Source organism: Micropterus salmoides, unplaced genomic scaffold, assembly GCF_014851395.1.
Source record: "Micropterus salmoides isolate LMB-PRFRI ecotype aquatic unplaced genomic scaffold, ASM1485139v1 Ms_hic_scaffold_6, whole genome shotgun sequence".
NCBI lineage: Eukaryota > Metazoa > Chordata > Actinopteri > Centrarchiformes > Centrarchidae > Micropterus > Micropterus salmoides.
The window spans coordinates 19,283,465-19,302,301 of record NW_024044348.1 but is presented as its reverse complement, the minus strand read 5'-3'; the positions used below and the strand labels follow the sequence as shown (position 1 = coordinate 19,302,301).

Genomic DNA, 18,837 nt, shown 5'->3' with positions numbered 1-18,837 from the left:
TTTTTTGTTTGACCGTTCACAGTGTTGTTTAAATGTGGCCCATATCAGTTATGTACAGTCTATGGTGTGAACTGTCTGTGGCCTTAAAATGACTCGAATACGCAGAAGAAAACATGACGTCACACGCAGCAGTCCTCTCATGAGTCACATTTCTCCCGAATTATAACAAGTGTTCACAACTTTCTGCCCTTTTCATGACGGTTTCTGGCACTCGACAACGCAACTGCCCCACAACTCATTCCCTCTCTCTCCCTATTACTCTCTCTCTCCCCACTGTTTCCGTTCAAACAAATAGCATGCACATAACTCAGAAAAGAGCTCATCATCCGGTGGATTTCAGTGTAAGAAAGGGAGTTGTGAACAGATAGCAGTAAAGGAGGAAGAGGGCCACACGTTTAATAATGGCAATGTGGAGCTTTTTCATTCACCGCGACTCCGTCTACCACAGAACAGCAGCTCTAGAGTGACATCAAAGTCGCGTCAGTTCCGACCTGAGTGTCCAGACTGAGGTTGCAATGAAAGATCTGATCTGTATCAGATTTGGATCACATATGAAAGTGGCCCAAAGCCAAACTGTAAAAGATCAGATTCCGTATGACTTGGCCTGTTCACACTGTTCAAAGATCAGATCTGGGTCACATATGGGCAAAAAAAATCAGATTTGGGTCACTTTGGCCGGTCCTAATTGAATAAGTGACTTGTGACTTTCCAACTATCAATCTCCTCTGCTCTGTTTTAGTACTGTGGACAGCAACCTACACATGCTCCCCCCAGACTTAGCCAGACTCCTTTCACCATTTCACAGCACAAATGCCCATCAGCTGTGGGGCTAACAGTAATCATTGCCAAAATATTAGACACCGAAAGCATTAAACTACAGTGCAGCAACGGTAGGCCTATATGCGGGGCTTGAAGATTTTGATAGTGACAAAGGAGTTACTGGATTCAACAAATTAAGCCCTGTTGAGGGGTGGAGGGTGAAATCACCGTTCCCTTCAACATGGCCAAGGGGTATAGCCTACAAGTTACCATGTGTAAGTTGGACCCATGTCGCTGCCCTGGCATCTGTGTTCAAATCATCCATTAACTGACAAACCTATTTCTCTTCAAATTTACCATGTTAATCACAGAGAGTGAGAGTGAAAGTTTTTATCTCATAAATTTATTTTAGGGGTTTTCAACTGCGGAGACAGAGTGGTTTTCAGCACAGGCTCTGATCTCCCATTCGGGTTAACTAAGGGAAGATCTAGCTACATGGCTAACTGAGCTAATGACATCTACCATTCACAGCAGTTAACACTTAGTTTAGCAACAGATAAAGTCATCTGTTATACAAGAAATTACCTAACTGTCCGTCACAGCTGAAAAAAGAATTTTTTGCAAGACATTGAACAACCTCCAAAAACTTGAAGAGTAGTCCTGAGCAATGCTGGAAAAATGTATATGAACAAAGTAATCGAATACCGAGACAGACTGAACGGTGGATGTGCTGTGCCCATGGTTGTGCCTGGAGCAGATCATGAGCAGATTATATCGACATCCCTGCTCATCTGAAATCAGCTAGGCAGGAAAGTAGAAAAACATGTTGAAAAACTAGTATTCAGAATAGTCTGACATCTGAGCATTTAGCTCACAGGGATTACTTCTACATACTTTAATGTCATTATTTAAAACTATGGTCATGTTTAGTATTAACATTGTAACTTAATATATATATGACAGAAAATAAGGAAAAGCATAGTAGGTCCCCTTTAAGCACAAGTTGTTGATTTTTGCTATGATGCCATAAGCTTTGCGCAGTTAATGTTACCACTCTACTTCAGTACTTTTGACAGATTCCATCTCAGTAATGGGAGAATTTATTGGATTATGGTTGTTTTTATACTATTCAAGTGGTTTTAAGATTAGTTTAACCAGTAAAACCTGCTATTAAACATCCAGGGGAAATCCATCGACTTTCATTGGATTCTGAAAGGGAATTTTGTACTTTTGATTTTCGTAGCAGTTTTTTCCCTGAACTATGATTCGGCTTGTTTATGCTTGGAAGATATGGTGCTTGTTAACTGACTTTTGACAAAATTGACCCATAATGAAGTCCATTTCATGTTAGGGGCTTTCATGCCATCCACGAACATCCCTCCAGGTTTAGCTCAACGAATAAGGTTGAGAGAGCAGGATGAATTCATCTGACAGTGGACTGATTTAATCTTAGGAATGTCCGATTCTCTAAAGGGTACTTTTTATTTGCCTCTTTATGCATTTCTGTTTTCAAGTTGCATGTGGTGAACTGGCCATATGTTCTTGATTTATGCTGTGTTTTGAAATAAACCCAGCTATTCGCACTGAAGTGAACAAATCTCCCCAAGGGATTTTGGAGAAATGGGGGGTTTTGAGAGAGTTGTCCCTATGATCTTGTTGATGGACTGTCCGTGTCTAAAAAAAACCTTTACTCTAAAAATATCTCTTGTAGTAGGTTATTTTTCTCGTGTTATATTTCCTACACATATGGCATTTATGAAGCTTAAACACTTGTGTTCAGTAAAGTTTGCAATATTTCCTAGATGACTCTTCCTGTCCTGCCTGACTAGACATTTGTTTGAATCACTGTGGTCTATCATAGTCATCTAAAAATATCTCTCTCTAAAATGAACCATATGCATCGGGTATTGCGTAACAGATCAGCAAAGGGAAACCAGGAGTGCTGGTGACAGTGGGGAAGCAGAGTTGGGTGATTGAAGTGGAGGGGAGTTGGCACCCCAGTGGAGCATGTTAAGTAGCTGAGTTTTGGCGCAGTAGATTAACTTCGTGTAACCACTAAATAGTATTTGGAAAACAGTGTTATTATGTCAAGTCAAAAAACAAACTACCGCACACTGATTGACTTTACTGCATTTATTGTGAACAACGCGTTTCGCCCGTTGCTTCTTCAGGCTCACACAGAGAAATTACAATGACATTTTACTCGGGTATATGCATTTATAAAATAAACATCTTGTACAAATCTTATAATCTAATATACATATATACATACGTATGTATGTATGTATGTATGTATGTATGTATATATTATAATATATATGTGTGTGTGTGTGTATACATAGGTGTGTATATATGTATATTTATATATGTGTATATATGTGTGTGTATATATGTATATGTGTGTGTGTGTGTGTATATGATCAATGTGCGGTAGTTTGTTTTTTTACTTTTCATATCCTCATCCTGCTATCTACCAGCACCTGGTTGTTGTTGCTGTGCTCGGGGAATTTCTTGTTTATATAGCCAGTGTTATTATATTATTACGGTTATTTTGTTGACAGTTTTGTTTCTTGTATTCGTCACACTGACCTTGAGCTAATAAGATGGGGGGGTTTGGGGTTGTCAGAGCGGCTGTCTGGTTGTTTTGTCCTCCGCTCATCCTGCAGACCTGATAAAGCAGTTCTTGGCAGGCAGCACGCAATTGACCTTCTTACCCCCAGCCAGTCCCTTTCTGGCCCCTGACACCTCGCACTTCACTTTCCGTCTTTGTGTTGTCTTCCTGGCATGCGACTCTTCCACATGAATGGGAAAGGTAGAGGAAGAGGATGATTGAAGCGCACGGTGTAGTGCACGTCTGTTGCCAAGTTTTTCTAAGCCACATTGTGTTGGCAGTAACTTTATATTCAGGCTGTCTACAGTTCACTAATATAGTTTGGATGATTATTGATGGATTTAGATTTCACATGTTTTCCTTTCAGTAATACCTGGCAGCCATATTTGATTATTTTTCAATGTATTTTTAAGATTTGTAAATTTATGTTGTATGTTATTTATTGTATGTATGTTATTTATTTCAGGAGTTTTGTTGCTCCAATGCAACAAAGCATCGTAGTCAAGGGAGCGTTATACTTTTTCGATCTCATTCCGTTTAGGTCATTCTTGTTGGCAGCCTAGCCTATGCACATTTTATTGCTGTGGAGAGAAAACATGGAAGAACTTTTGTGCCTGATTTCATTTGGGTTTGTAACTCAACCAAATCATGAAAGTCCCTCCCCACAAAGATTTGCGGGATTGGACTCATTTGTGGTAACGGGAACTCTTTAAAGCTTTTATGACCCCTCAAAGTCTGTTTGCATTTCCTCAAGTACAGGACTCTCAAATGCTGGGGTCATAATAAAAACACTGGAACATGTTTCCTGTCGTGTTTCAGCTGCATCATACCAGAGAAAGACAAAGCTGACTTGAGATATCATTCTCTGTCTCTTCATCCTGGGTCAACTTTAGTCATGGCTGCCACACCAGTTCTATCTGGTCTGCGCTGGCCTGACCGGGCATAAAAGCCACAGTATAAGAAGTCCAAGCCCCTGCGTGTTTGTTTTTTTCCTTCCTTTTATTGGTGCTGCTCTTCGAGCAGTCTGCTTTGACGATGCTTAGCAGGTCAGACTGCAGATCCAGTGTCACTGGCTGAGTAGGTGAATACAGCAGCTGGGTGGGGACTCAGTCATACCAGGCTGCAGCACATGATGCGACACAGAGGGTTTAGCTGGAGGGCAGCAGTTTACTCAGCTTTGACATTAATACAGCAAGTGTGTCCCAGAGTTCCTTTGTCACTTGACTAAGGTCTAATTTGGGAATAGGAGATGTCCTTTCTCTATGCTGTGTGTGTGTGTGTGTGTGTGTGTGTGTGTGTGTGTGTGGGGGGGGGGGGTGGGTGGGTGGGTGGGTGTGCTCCATAAAGGCTATGTTTCCTATGTGCTGACCTTTGCACCTGTTGTGCAAATTGGATTGGAGTGGATTTCTGTGTCATACTAATGCACAATACATCTTGCGTCTTTCACTTGTTCCTTTTGCTTAGCTGCTACCTGGTAGCTGCCATTCACTGTTTTTGTTTGCAGAATGTAGCACGGCAGAACATAAATACAAAGAAAAAAGGCCCCAAAGTCCTCCAGTAGTTATCACTGTTTAACAGACTGACCTTATCACCATTTCTGATAGAAGTGTTTTGTTGTCCCTCTTTATTATTCATCTTTCATTTGCTTCTTTTACATCTTAAACATCACATCTTCATCCATTCTAGCCCTCTCTGACTAGCCTCAGAGATGTGACTGGTGTGTGTTTATATCCACACTGAACTGCATTTGACTGAATTACAAATGACATAATTTTTCAAATTGGGCATTTATACAAATAACAAAATACATATTTTCTCTATTTACACACAGTTGTGCATAGTTTTAATTTTAAAATGATTAACAACATTTGTAGAAAGCATTTCAGCCCTTCAGAGATTTCTCTGCTTTTGCAAGAAAAGCCAACCAGATTCGAAAATCATCAAGACACTCAACCTGTTTCAAATAGTTCATTCACAAAAAGCAACAACCCTTATGAGCACCATTGTGTAAGATGCATGCTCATAACTCTTAATGAGAGTCATAAGCAGATAATGTTGCACAAAAGTACATTTTAAGGCCGCAATATGTACCACACATTTAAATAAAAATTAAAAAGGGAAAGATTCATGCAATCTGCGTTTTACTTATCTATATATATATATTACTAATTTCATTGAGCTGCCCGTTTTGTAAAGTTCTTATTGGATTCAGCTACCACACTTAAGCTAGACAATTATTCATCTTTTTGCCAGACAGCCATAAGTTGTATGTATAATAACAGTCAGTAGTCTGTCTGGATGCAATGGTCCCTGAATAGAGTGAAGTTTACTAAGCACTGAACTCCCTTAAGGGTCTTTGTACCTGCGCCAGCGTTCAAGTGTCTCTGTGCAGACCTCCAGGCGAGATAACAGCTTAAAGGAAACTGATTTAATATCAGGGACTTCAATTCATCTTCTGACCATCGCGCTTCCACATGTTTTCTGCGTGCACACTCCCTTACTTAGTCCCTCTTTCACACAGGGAAGCACTCCTACAGACAAATACACACGCACACAGGAAGTTATATCTCCTGTGATCTTCTGAGCTATGCAATCCCAAAGGTGTTTATCTCTCTTTTTTGACAACAATGAATGGCATAGTCACACATCCTCTTCATATCATTTCTCTCGCTCTCCTTCTCTTGTTCTACTCTTTCTTCTCCTTCTCGGTCTCAACTCCTCTTCATTTTCTGCCCTAGAGACGCTACCTTTGCCAGTATATTTGTCTTTGGCTGTACACAGATTAATCTGTCCATCACTCCATCTGTTTTTGCCCTCACCCGCCCCTCCTTTAATCAGTCTCTTCTCTTCCTCCATGTGTCCAGTGATCTCCTGTGTAACCCCTGAGGAGAATCTAAACACCGGTTTCAGAGCCAGGGCTGGTCGGGCCTCCAGTAAAAACAGAGAGAGACCAGACACAAACACGCGTCTCTCTGACCAAATGCCTCCCATATTTTGGCCCTCTGCTCTCTGATGTGCCATTCTCATTTTTCTCAAGTTTGTCTCTCAAATACTGATTTATCCATACCCACCATTAACTCTTCATTTTTCTTGTTTTGAGAAAGGAAAGCATTTTGCTTTATGAGCCCATATTACAGCAGGTGTTTTTTTTACTATTAGCGTGTAGAATTGACATTTCTGTCAATTGTGTTGGTGCGTGAGGACATATCTATTTACAAATCAGTTTACTGATAAACTATATATGTTTTAAAAAACACACTATCAGAAAGGCTTGTTTTTCCCACAATTTGCAGATGTTTTGTGTCAGGATCGGTTATGACTCACACTGTTGCCTTGAGACCTAAAACTTGTTTGAGATGCTTTTTATTATGGTAACAGTCTTTCTGAGTTTCAGTGCCCACAATTTGCTAAAAATGGCTCTGTTTTGTCATGCATTGAAAATTGTTGATTTGTGTGATTCTTAAATCCTCAATAAACAAAGTGTTAGGAAATATAAATAATAGGTTTTTCCTGGAAGAGTTTGGAAGAACTCTACTTACTCCTGGAGAATCATAATACTTGAGGATTCAAGAATTTGGCTAAGCTAAGACGTTTGAAACTGAATCTTTAATTCAGATGATCAGAATTTAAATGTTTATAGTTGAGCAGTCTGTTTACAGGGATCAGCCTTTTCTAGCAGATATTGTTTTCTTAATTGGTGATGAATAAAATCCAATTCTGACAGCAGGACAAATGTTTGTTTTTAGTCTAAGTTTTAGTCTAAGGGCATTAGGATTAGACTAGCTACAGTAAAATACTGGTGCCATGCCCATTAAAGGTTTGAATGAGTTACCAGTAGAAAGTCTCAGGGGACACAATAATCACTGAGGTTTTAATAATTTGATCAAACATTAAATGTAGTCTCTGAAATGATTAGCACTTAAATGAGTAAAATCAAATGTCCTCTTTAGAACAGATTTCTTGTTGCTGCCTCAGTCACTCAGACACTATGTATATCTGACCCTGCTGTGTGAATTATCCTGTTGCATTCTCATGTAACGATATTTAATTGAATATTTTTTCAGTTTTGCCAGCCTGGAGGTTGGAGGCTGTCCAGGGATAGGAAAGTACCAACCTTTTTCACCGTTGTGCTGACAGATATCGATTCAGACCGACATTACTGCTCCTGCCTCACTTTCTATGAGGCTGAGGTAAATCTGCAGGTAAGACTACAACACACACACACACACACACACACACACACACACACATACTCAAAGATGAGTACATTCTACAACTTAGCTGTGCTTTGATTCATTTGTTTATTCTTTCTAATAGATTGATCTTTTACGGGAAGCTGTAGCTTATTTTATATTTGAATTCATTGGGTGGAGGTTATCAGTCCGTCAGAGAGCTAACACAGACAATCACAGTCATAGAGGCTCCAGTCCCCTACTGCACAGCTGTCTGTTTCTGATCCCAATGGTTCCTGGTCTAGGATTAATTCTCATATGAGGGGGTCAATATTAATTAAACTAGACATAAAACTAGTTGTCACATTAAAGTAGTTAAAATACGTAAAAAGTATCGGTATTACTTGGTATCGGTTCATAAGGGAGGTTAGTGGTATCGCACATCACTACCCAACCCATAAGGCCTAGTACATAACCCATATTGAGCTCTGAAATTATAGCATGGGCCCAATACATGCCAAAGAAATGTCAATCTATCATAAGGCATAACAAGTGATTTACATTAAGTGACAATTAGGGTTGGGAAATTTGAGATTTGCCGATAGATGATGGCATCAAATTTTCACATTATTCCACCCTGTGAAAGCAGCTTTTAATGTCCACAAACATTCTTATTATTGTTTTTAAGTATGCTTTGCAACTGCCTTGGAATTCTCTTCTCCCCACACTCACACACACTCACACACCTACACCTCAGGTGAATACCCTGGCTTGCCCCACCTCTCTCTGTCTCTCTCGCCCCATCTGCTCCATTTTCTCCATCAGCAGTATGTTTTATAAAGTCGTCTAAAAGACAGAGAACTTGTCTTTTTTTCCATATATTTCCACCCGCGATCCGTTATCACAGCAGCAGGTGAGCTGCACGTCTGGCTTATTAAAGATGCAGCTTATCAAACAACTGAAACCAACTTCTGCACCCTGTGTGTTCAATGCTGCTTTACCTGCTCCTTGCATAAAATATCCACTGCGACCACGACTTGTAGCGCAAGTTAATAGTCTAACAATTTTTTTTACTGAGTGTTTGTATATAGCACATAACAAGTTTGTGTGAGAACACATGCATGCACATAAGACGACTGCTGCCCCCGCGCACCTGATGACATCGTCCATCCCGATGTGTCATTGCAGACATCGTCTGATGGAAATTTTGTAGACATCGCCCAACCCTATATATCAAATCCCTGAAAAACCCAACAAATACTCGCTCACTCATTGTCAACCGCTTATCCTGTCTCCAGGGGAGCTGGAGCCAATCCCCCAACAAATACCAATAAACAATATTATTTAATTAAATGAAACTCACAAAATATTTTTAAATGTGTAAGATGTGCAAGATTTTGGCAACTTGTCGAATTCATACTCCAAAACAAATAGGGGGCAGCTTATAATCAGAGTAACCTCTAACTTTGGCTGCTGTTGGTTAGTTAGCTCAGTTAGCCGTGCAGCTAGTAGCAAAACCTGAGCTATACTATCAGACTGCTGTCTCTTGAGGTACAAAGTGGTATTACGAGACAGGACAGGCCGGGAATAGCTCGCCAACTTTAGTAGATATCTATGCAACACAATGCAAAGACATCTTTGACATAATGACAACACTGTTACTCCTTCACAATCTTTTTTTTATGTTTTAAACTAAAATTCTGGTCAAATCTTACATATTGCACCTTTAAGTATTAGCATTACAGGATACTTTAAGTATCAAAAGTTGCTTTATGGTGGGCCTACATCACTTTAATGTTGCAGCTGGTAATGTTGAAGCAAATTTTAATTTCTTTATGCATGCAGGGTGTATTGTGGCCTGTATCCTTGCGAAAAATTGTAGTATGCAGTACTGCTGAGGATATTTCTGCGATTGAGATCCAGTACATTTATTTCCCTCTGGCTGTATTCTAAAGATAGTTCAACACTGTCACTTGTAAAGTTGAGAAGGCTGTAAAATTCCTTAAAGTCTTGTAAGTCACCATTGTAGAATAATATTAAATTGTCAATATACCTTCTATACCAGATAATATGTCTCAGTGTCTGTCGGTTCGGCCCTGGATAAACCTTTACTCCCACAGTTGAAGGAAGAGACAAGCATTGTTAGGAGCAAAACTGGCTCCCCATGACTGTGCTATGTTTTTGCCTGAACACGAACACATTGTCCTGGAACACAAACACATTGTTGTCCTTTCTATTAACATAAGAATGAATTCATTAGGTGGATTGTCATCTGTTCTGGATTGTAAAAATTGGTTCACACGAAGACCTTCGTGTTTGGTGTTACTATATCTGTACTCTGCATAGTGACAATAAATTGACTCTAATCTAATCAGGATGTAACAATCATGGTGATCGTAGATGCATCACCAATGTTTTTAATCTCATCAATCCTGGTAAGGACATGTAATGTCTTGTATATGGGATGGCAAAGCAAAAACAAATGGCTTAATGAAATGATCAATGTATTAAGAGGCATGCATGTATGTAAAGTGTACACAGGACTGTGAGGCAACAGTGCTAACCATTGAACTACCATGCTAGACTCATTAAATCTAATGTAGTGAAATCTGTAATCAAAAAAAATTTTAATTTTAGACTGGCTGAGGGATGGACCTGTGCTCCCCTCCAGCACTTTTCATTTGATTTACTCATGCATACAAGATTTTGTTTGATTACAGATTAGTGGTCAACGGCACAAATGTTCAAAACCCCCATAAATTATTGATTACTTATGAACGGTCTTGTTAGTGTCTCTCCATGCCAAAAGCCCACAGAATACCAAGCTAATTGTTTCACTGTGTTTGCCTTTGTTGGAGGCCTTAAATGACTCCTGTCCTTCTGCCCACTGTGACTTCACATCCTTTCACATGTGGAAGGCAATCACATTCCAGTTAGATCAGCAAAACAGCAGTTAAATTCCAAATGCAGTCGTGTACGAGAAATATGTGTCAGCTTTCACATTGTAGTAGTGCATAATTTCCTCATTACTTTGCCATCCAAGCTTGTTGTGTGAATCAGACCATAATTACATGCAATCCTGTGTTTTTCCATGTTCGATTAAAAGCATAAGAGGAGGAAGGATTCAGGACAAATTGTCACATCAAAGGGAGAAATAACCAAAAATAGCCCATTTGTTAACTGTTGTGGGCCTCCTAACAGACTTAATTCTCATTGCTTTTAACTGGTTGGTGAAGTCCCTCAGCTTTATAAAACATGTTGGAGACTACAGACCAGTGGATCATCCTCATTTTGTATTGAAACCTTAATCCTCCTTGGTCTGTTTTGCGTCTTCACACACTGGCTCAGTGGAGTTGGAGTTGTCATTAACAACAGATTTAGACGTGATTGTAGGGCCTCATGTTTTTGTAATTGTCTTTGTTTACTGTTATCTGGGGACTGGCAAGGCTGTTAGTGAGGGCTAACACTGTTGTTTTTCACAGACATATTATATTGGGTCTGCAGGACAAAATAAGTTGCAGAGACATGTCTTTTTGCAGGGTTAATGCAGTTATTCAATCACTTTAATCAAATATTGTACCAGATATGGGGGTGATCGTTAGCTCACCTGGTGGAGTGCGCGCACCATGTGTAGCCCTGGTTTCGAGTCCAGCCCGCGGCCCTTTGCTGCATATGATCCCCCTCACTGTCTGCCACATTTCCTGTCTCTTGAGCTGTTCCTATCAAATAAAGCCCAAAAAGCCTAAAAAATAATCTGTAAAAAACAATGGAAAATTTTATATTTACCAGATGCATGAAAGAAAGAGGCGTCCACATGGAATACTAAGTATACTCTGATTTATGTGCAAGCATTTGTTTTCTTTCGCCCCACTCATTTTGTGAGCATAAACAGAAACACAATCAAATCCTGTCCGCACAGATCTCAGAAAGACGGAATTTAAATTTCACTCTCGCAATCTCAATTTCTCACTTCATTGTCTTACTGCCTTCATTTTTTAAAAAAGAAAGTTGGCAGGATTGTCAATCAGGATGTAAAAATTACACTGATGTGATGATTACAAGAAAGAGGGCCTTAGACTACGCTTCCAGTCAGGCAGGCCAGAAGCAGGAAGTTGTTTGTCATGTTTGGCTTTTATGTTAGTAACTCTTTGATAGACATACCTGACCGTAATGTCCTCTATGCTTCACGTTTTCAAAAATGAGGTTCATACTGGTTTATAAAGTGAGATGTTGTGTTTTGTTGTTTATTTTACTCTTTAGCACTTTAAGTGACACTCGTGTCTAAAATAACTCACAGTAATTGAGATGTTTGCGTTTACAAAAAAGACACTTGACCAAGACATGTGGATACTTTTGTCTATATTACATCCCGTATTGTGAAGACTGAACCTATAAACTTTTAAATTTGATAAACTCCCCGACCACACCACCACCTAACACCTAATTATTAGATTTAGTCTATATTTGGCCTCGTCCATCATCTTCCTGCAAAATAAACACACATTCCTGGATTCTGTGTGTGGCACTGAAGATCTTCTTGAAACGTGAGGGTGTTTAAACAAATCTTTACTCTCTAAACTGACATCCTTATCTACTCTGTTGGATTCCAGGGAGAGTCCAGACAGGCGGCGGAGGAATGTATTTTTTCTAATAATTGAACCAAATCCTAAGAATAATGGTGAAATGTGACCCCAATCTGAATGGGATATTTTGATCCCATGCTTCTTGGTCTCGAGATACTGAAGCACTTACGGCATGTTTTCACTGCCTGGAGAAATATACCAGACTGTGATAAAGGCTTTAGTTAGGAATGAGCGCAGAGAGGCTGGTGTATCAGTGTCCTGATAGTGCTCGTGGATCCATGAAGGAGACAATTAGAACCAGATTGAGACTGTTGCTTGTACGACATGTGTGCAATATCCAACAAGTGGTTTTATCTACAATAAAGAATATTGTTTTAATGTTTGTTGTTTGACTAACTGTAAATTATATATCTTGCTAAACAAAATAATTACTAATAGCATCTTTGGTATTGTCACTAATGTCTCTGATGTTTTGAATTTGCTGTGTTAATACAGTTTGGGACTTTGAGAGGGAAACAACATTAATCACCTAAACTAATTTTGGCTCTTTATCAGTATCGGCTCTCTAAGGAAATCCACTCATTTTATGTCTCTTTTGTAGGCGAGATATTTCATTAACCTTATTGGAATTTTAGAGAATGTGTGGTGTTAACTCAGTGGCTCCAGTGGGATGAGCATCTGTGCTGAATGGGGACAGATTGGGAAAGCAGATAATTAATAGTCCAAACTTTCATAAGTGTGTGTCTCCTCTCTGGAGACAAAGGAAGATTTAAAAGGTTTTTGGGGACTGAAGCTATGCTTTGTCTGAAGATTAATCAATTAATCCTGGCTATGTTTCTGTTTTAGAGGAAATACAATAAACCCACTACTTCCATTTTCATACCTATTTTATGACGTACCCCTCAAGTGAAAATGGAGTGTTAGAAGTTGGGTGTCCATCCATAAACATGTACGCAAATTTCAGCATACTTTACTCAGTATTATACGTTCCCACTGAACACTAGGGCTGTACAATTAATCAAATGTTATGTTCAATTATGATCTTGTCTTCGAACGATAATGAAAACAAGATCATCGAGATCAAACGATTATTGTGCTCTACGGTACAGTTCAAGGTCTGTCCACAGCACTGTGTTGAACTCTTCAACTGAAATATCTTCTTTTTTTTTTTTAATGTTTCAGGGATCAAAGAGTATTGAGGCTGATGAAGATGAGGAGGCAGAAGAGGATGGCCTGATCCAGCCAGCTCAAGTGTTTGCACCAAAAAGTCTCATTCTCGTGTCCAGGCTGGATTACCCCGAAATTTTCCGGGTAATAAAACACCATATGATTAAATCTTGATCAAAAAATATTTTCCTGTCTTGTTCAGAAGGAATACTCAGAATTTTTGTCAAATCAGTGCTTTCATCTTTCTGCTCTGAGATGACGTTAATCTACTGTGTACTGTCTGCAAAATAGGCCTGCGTGTGCTTAAGCGTAAGCACGCACTTCAATAAAGTAAATGAGACATAGAAGCCTAAGCACCTCTGATCTTTTCATTCCAGACTGAGTTGCTCACAGGTTTTGCAGACTCACGGTCAGCCTTGCTATTCATGTTAATAGGTTATTTTGTTCCTACGTGTATGTACATGCTATTAAAATAAATTGTTCTATTGAACCTTACCTAAATATCGTAGACCAATCAAAAGCATTTTTGTTTTATAGCCCAGATATTTGTAAACTAAAGGGTCACCCGGTTGACCATGAGCTGCAATACTGATAACTATATACAATATTTATCATCTGTTTGCAATGTCTTAGTTGTATTTCCCATGTTGTTCTTCCAGGGGTGCTTGGGTCTGGTCTATACAGTGCACATCGATAGGCTGAGTTTCCCTTTAGAGGGTCTGGTGGCGAACCTCTTTACGTTCCAGGTTCCTGTTGCTGGTGGATCCCAGGTAAGTCTTAACTGAGGTAAAGCATACCCAAAGTACCACTGTCGCCGTTCTGCTGTTGGCCTGTTCCTCATAGGGAGCCCCAGATCCAGACGAGACAGGAGGCTAGCGATTGTTTGTGGAAATCATGGCTGAGGCTCAATGGTGCAGCTACTAAAATGATTTACAATCACTGTGCAGCCAATCAGGAATGCAGTGTTAAGATGGTGCCAGAGATTATTGTCCAGCCACAGGCAGTCAGTTACAGTTTAGGGGAATATATATTTAAAATATCAGTGCACTAAGATCCCTCATTGCTTATTAAAAAGCATTTTGTTTGCTGCAGTTTGGTGGCCAAATGTCAGAAGGTGAGGCTATAAATGCAGTGAATCAGGCAGTAGATTACTTATTTACACCTTTTAAAAAAACTGAAGCCAAAATGGGTCTCAATAATGTTGTAAAATTACTTTATGTTTGCCACTGGGGAGAAATCCTCATCAGACTAAGCCCTGTTCCCCAGCAAGATGCCGTGATATTGCTGCAGCTGTGTGCTGTACCAGTTATATTTTTGGCAAACATGTAATTGAGGTTTTCTTTACTCAAGTAAACTTATTCAAATGGCTAATTCAGTCCTGCAGCTGCAGTGTCTGTGTAGCAGTGAATAGCACGTGTCTTCTTTATTTGATGCAGCCACAGTACATTCGCCTATAAATCTTACTGGATGACTGTCAGTTGCTGTATATCTTGGCCTTGTAGACATGATGGCCATAGAACTTTTCTGTGACTGTTTTCTGACCTTTACTCTGTACTTGTACTTGTTTTTCTTTACAGAAGCTGTTTAGCCTGGGAGCAGGAGACCGGCAGCTCATCCAGACGCCTCTGAACGACACATTGCCTGTCACATGCAAAAGTGTTGCTCTGCTCTTCCAGCAGCTGGGTGGGTCCAGGCACTGTGATAACTACTAACTAGCAATCATGAGACAGGAACAGACTTGTTGAGTCAGACCATGACTTATTAGTGACTGTGTTATTGTATGAACACTGTGTCATTTATTTGTTAACAATAGTTTCCTGCTGCAGGTGGTCACATTTACAAATGATCCCATTTAGGTTTCTTGTTTGGTTTTTATAATCTGACAGCGGCCGCTCAAAGAACATTCGTTTTAATCATCTTACTGGAATCATCGTCTTAGTTGATTTAATAAAGCAGCACAATGTGTGCGACATGTTTTACATTCATTCAGTCTTGATCCTTGATGTTTTAGAGGTTCAGTTCTACTTTGCTAATCACACGGCAGTAAACTATAGCACTGTAGGACTTTTACAATTAGGAGACTCTTTCAATGAGCCATGGAGAACTTGGATTTATTCTATACACTAAATGTGTCTGAGGCAAGATTATGTGGTTTTCACTGTGGCCCATCATTGTTTCTGTAATTCTGTCATGGCTAGAACAAGCACATGATGAAGATTTGATGCAGGCTGCTGGTTTCACGTTGCCATGTTTGCTCAGTGTGTTAATGGTTGAGACTGTAGAGGATATACACAGGCAATACGTGCTTTGTTAAGGATGCAACACACCTGATTCACCATGACTCAAACACAGAGTAGTTGAACTGTGTTTGGAGAGCCTGTCACTTTTCTCAGACTTTGAAAATGGCAGTTTGTAATAAATCATGACCTGAGCTATTGTACATAATATTTTTTGACTTTCAAGTCATTCTGGAAGAGTCAGGTTTAGTTAACTTTTTTGGAATTCTAGGCGTACATCTGTGAGTGCTGAGAGTGAAATTAAATATAATTCACCTGAAGTTTGTAATGGAAAGTTGGCCCTTATTTTATAACAAGAATGTGCTTCAAAACAGAGTTAATTTTATTTCCTGAGTGTATTAACACCATCCTCTGTTTGTTTGGACAAAGTGGTTAACACATGCGCATGGGGGGTACTTGCACGATAACATTTGATCAGGGTTATGTGGAAGTCATGCATTTGTAGCCAATCTGGATAAACAAAACTAAACAATCTTGACATAATACACAGACGTGGCCTGTCAGTCTTCATAAGCCTGTTTCCATTTAGCAGTGCAGTGGATTATGCAGTGCTGTTTGTCCTCGAAGTGGCTACAGGGACACAATTATGTGTATATGTGTATAATCTTTTCTAGTTAATGTCATGTAAGAAGTGTTGTTGTGCTGCAAGTAACATGACAGGTTACCGCTTGCTGACAGCAGTATGTCTTCATCATTAAAGGAATACTTTGGCATTTTAGGAAATACAATTATTCACTTTCTTGCCAGATGAGAAGAGTTAGATGACGAAATTGATACCACTGTCATGTCTGTATGCTAAATATAATGGCTGCAGACAGGAGATGGTTAACTTAGCTTAGAGTAAAGACTGGAAGCAGGGGGAAACGGCGAGCCCCCAAAACACAACCTATTGTTTTTACACTTGAGCAGGAATCATACAAACAAGATATGTTTCTAGGCTAAGCTATGCTTACCTTCTCCTGGTTGTAAGCCTTATATTAAGTGTACAGGCATGACACAGTGGTATCATTCTTTCATCAAACTGTTGGTAAGAAAGCAAATAATCATGTTGGACTATTGCTTTAACAGTTATAGTATTCTTCCATCCATTTATGCTTAATACATAGTGCAGAGGGTTAATGTAGGATCATAGTCATTTACGGCACAGTCTATCATCTGATCATACAAGGAAAAAGTGTGCAGTTGTCAGTCTCTGAGAGTTATGCCCTCATGGGAAACCGGGGGAAAGTGAGTGGCAGAGTTAATAATTTTCCTGCCCTTTAAAACTGATTTCTCTGACATGCTGACAGGAAGGTAAATATCATATAAGACAGCTGACGAGCGACACGTAAGCAGAGAACATGTGCATTGTGGCCACTCATTAGGTCATCCTCATGTCCATATGAGGATGGGCTAGTAGCTGCACATGCAGGAAGGTTGGCACATCATTGTGTGCACAGGTCACCCGAGTCACCAGAGAGGAATGTGTGTTAAACATGTCACTCTGCACAGGAAGTACATCCCCCCCGGGGCGAGATAAAACTGGCCATCAACAGCCCTGCTGTTTGTTGTTTGTTGCCTGTGGCTCTTCTGTTTGTCCGGGGATGTTGCTGTCACTTCTTATTTAGGAAATCGGAAATGTGTCACTGTTTCCATAAGATAAGTGAACACCTGAAAGGTGTTTTGTTCTGAAACCAGTGTGTGGTCAAATCAGTGAGGCACACTCTTCAATTAATAGAAAAGTGGTTTCAGAGTGAAATAACGCTTCACAGCATTTGCAGCATCATTACTAAAAAAAAGATGAAACACCTCAAGTCTTTTCAGTTTGACGTGCCTGTTCACCTTCCAAACTCAGATATTGTTGAGGCGCGTGGTCAGTTTCCTGTTTATCAGTAAAGTACTCCACTCAGGCAGCCAAACATCCAGACCCAGCGCCCCCAGCGGCGCAGACATGTCTGCCTGTGTTCCTCTCTCTTTATCACTCCAATGTGTGATGAATTGGTCTGTCAGTTGCTTGATAGGAAACAATAACAGGAACTGTAAACTTAGAATTCTTCCTGATTGTCACATTGGTATTTGAAAAATTATTTATACTGTATGAGAGTGTGTAATTTCCTTTGTTTTTCAGAGGTGAGTTTTCCTATAGGTTTATATTCGGTGTTTAATATAAACTGTCCTTTTGGTCGTGGTTATTTATAGCTTTTATCACCATGAGTCCGTCGGTGGACAACTTGCAGGTCATTGTTATTATTGCAGTTGTTGAGATCGACTCCTCCAACTCTTTTTTTTAAATTTTATTTTATTTTACTTTATTCAGATTAAACCTCAAGACAACTACACTAAAGTAACTTTGTAATGGTGAAATGCACTAAAACTGCAAATAAAGAAAATAGTAATTTTCCAACACTTTAACTAAATACATTAACTTTTCTCTCTTTTACATTGCTCTTAAGAAGTTTTAGCTCAGTATTTGTGTGTTCTAATCTGTACGCAAATAGCCACGCATGTTTGATGATAGATCTGGAACAATGTGGCAGCCACATTCCAACAAATACCTAATTAACTTCCTTATCTGTTGTTTTCTCTTTTTAGGAATCCAAAATGTCCTAAGCCTGTTTTGTGCGGTTCTGACAGAACACAAGGTTTTGTTCCACTCCACTAGTTACCAGAGGCTCGAAGAGGCATGTCGCGCCCTGGAAGCCCTCATGTTTCCCCTTAAATACAGGTTAGATTTCATGAGGCCCTCTGTGACGGCCCAGATTTTCATGTGACTTTCCACTAACACCTTACTTGGTGTCATGACTTCCCTTGCTTGCGATTGGATTGATAATTAACTTTTTTAAGATCACAAAATTTGACCTTGTTTAACCTTGTATATCTAGTAACTTCAGTCTAGTCTGTTCAGAATTTTTCCTGGAAGTGCTTTTCACTTGTAATGTGATTGACTTACTTCCCTTTATCTAGCTTGTGAAACTAAGAAAGAGAGAATTTTAGGAAAAGCCCTTTTTCTCGCCAATATTTGATTTTTAGAAATTACTGTACACCACAACATGACTGCAAACTTCAAAACAACCAGGAGTTCCTTGTCCATTGATTAATCTGGTGAGACATAAGAAAACAAAATAAAAACAGAGGCAGACAAAAATGTAAGAACAAGATTTTTTCACAGCAGACATTTTGTTTTTGTAGGAAAAGCACAGGTGTTAATAATAACGTTAACAATGGCTCTGTTGTATTTAAGTGTCCCCGTTAGCCATGACAGTGCGACA

At 39.5% G+C, this 18,837-nt stretch overlaps 1 protein-coding gene across 2 annotated transcripts in view; it reads left to right on the top strand.

The window, feature by feature from the left end:
- sbf2 (SET binding factor 2) overlaps positions 1-18,837 on the top strand; it is a gene marked incomplete at its 3' end in the record, with an annotated part of 83,726 nt that overhangs the window by 26,904 nt on the left and 37,985 nt on the right. For both annotated transcript variants that reach the window (XM_038701281.1, XM_038701280.1), the window contains 5 exon segments: positions 7,435-7,572; positions 13,308-13,436; positions 13,952-14,062; positions 14,870-14,975; positions 18,161-18,293. In XM_038701281.1, the coding sequence (XP_038557209.1) occupies positions 7,435-7,572; positions 13,308-13,436; positions 13,952-14,062; positions 14,870-14,975; positions 18,161-18,293 (617 nt within the window).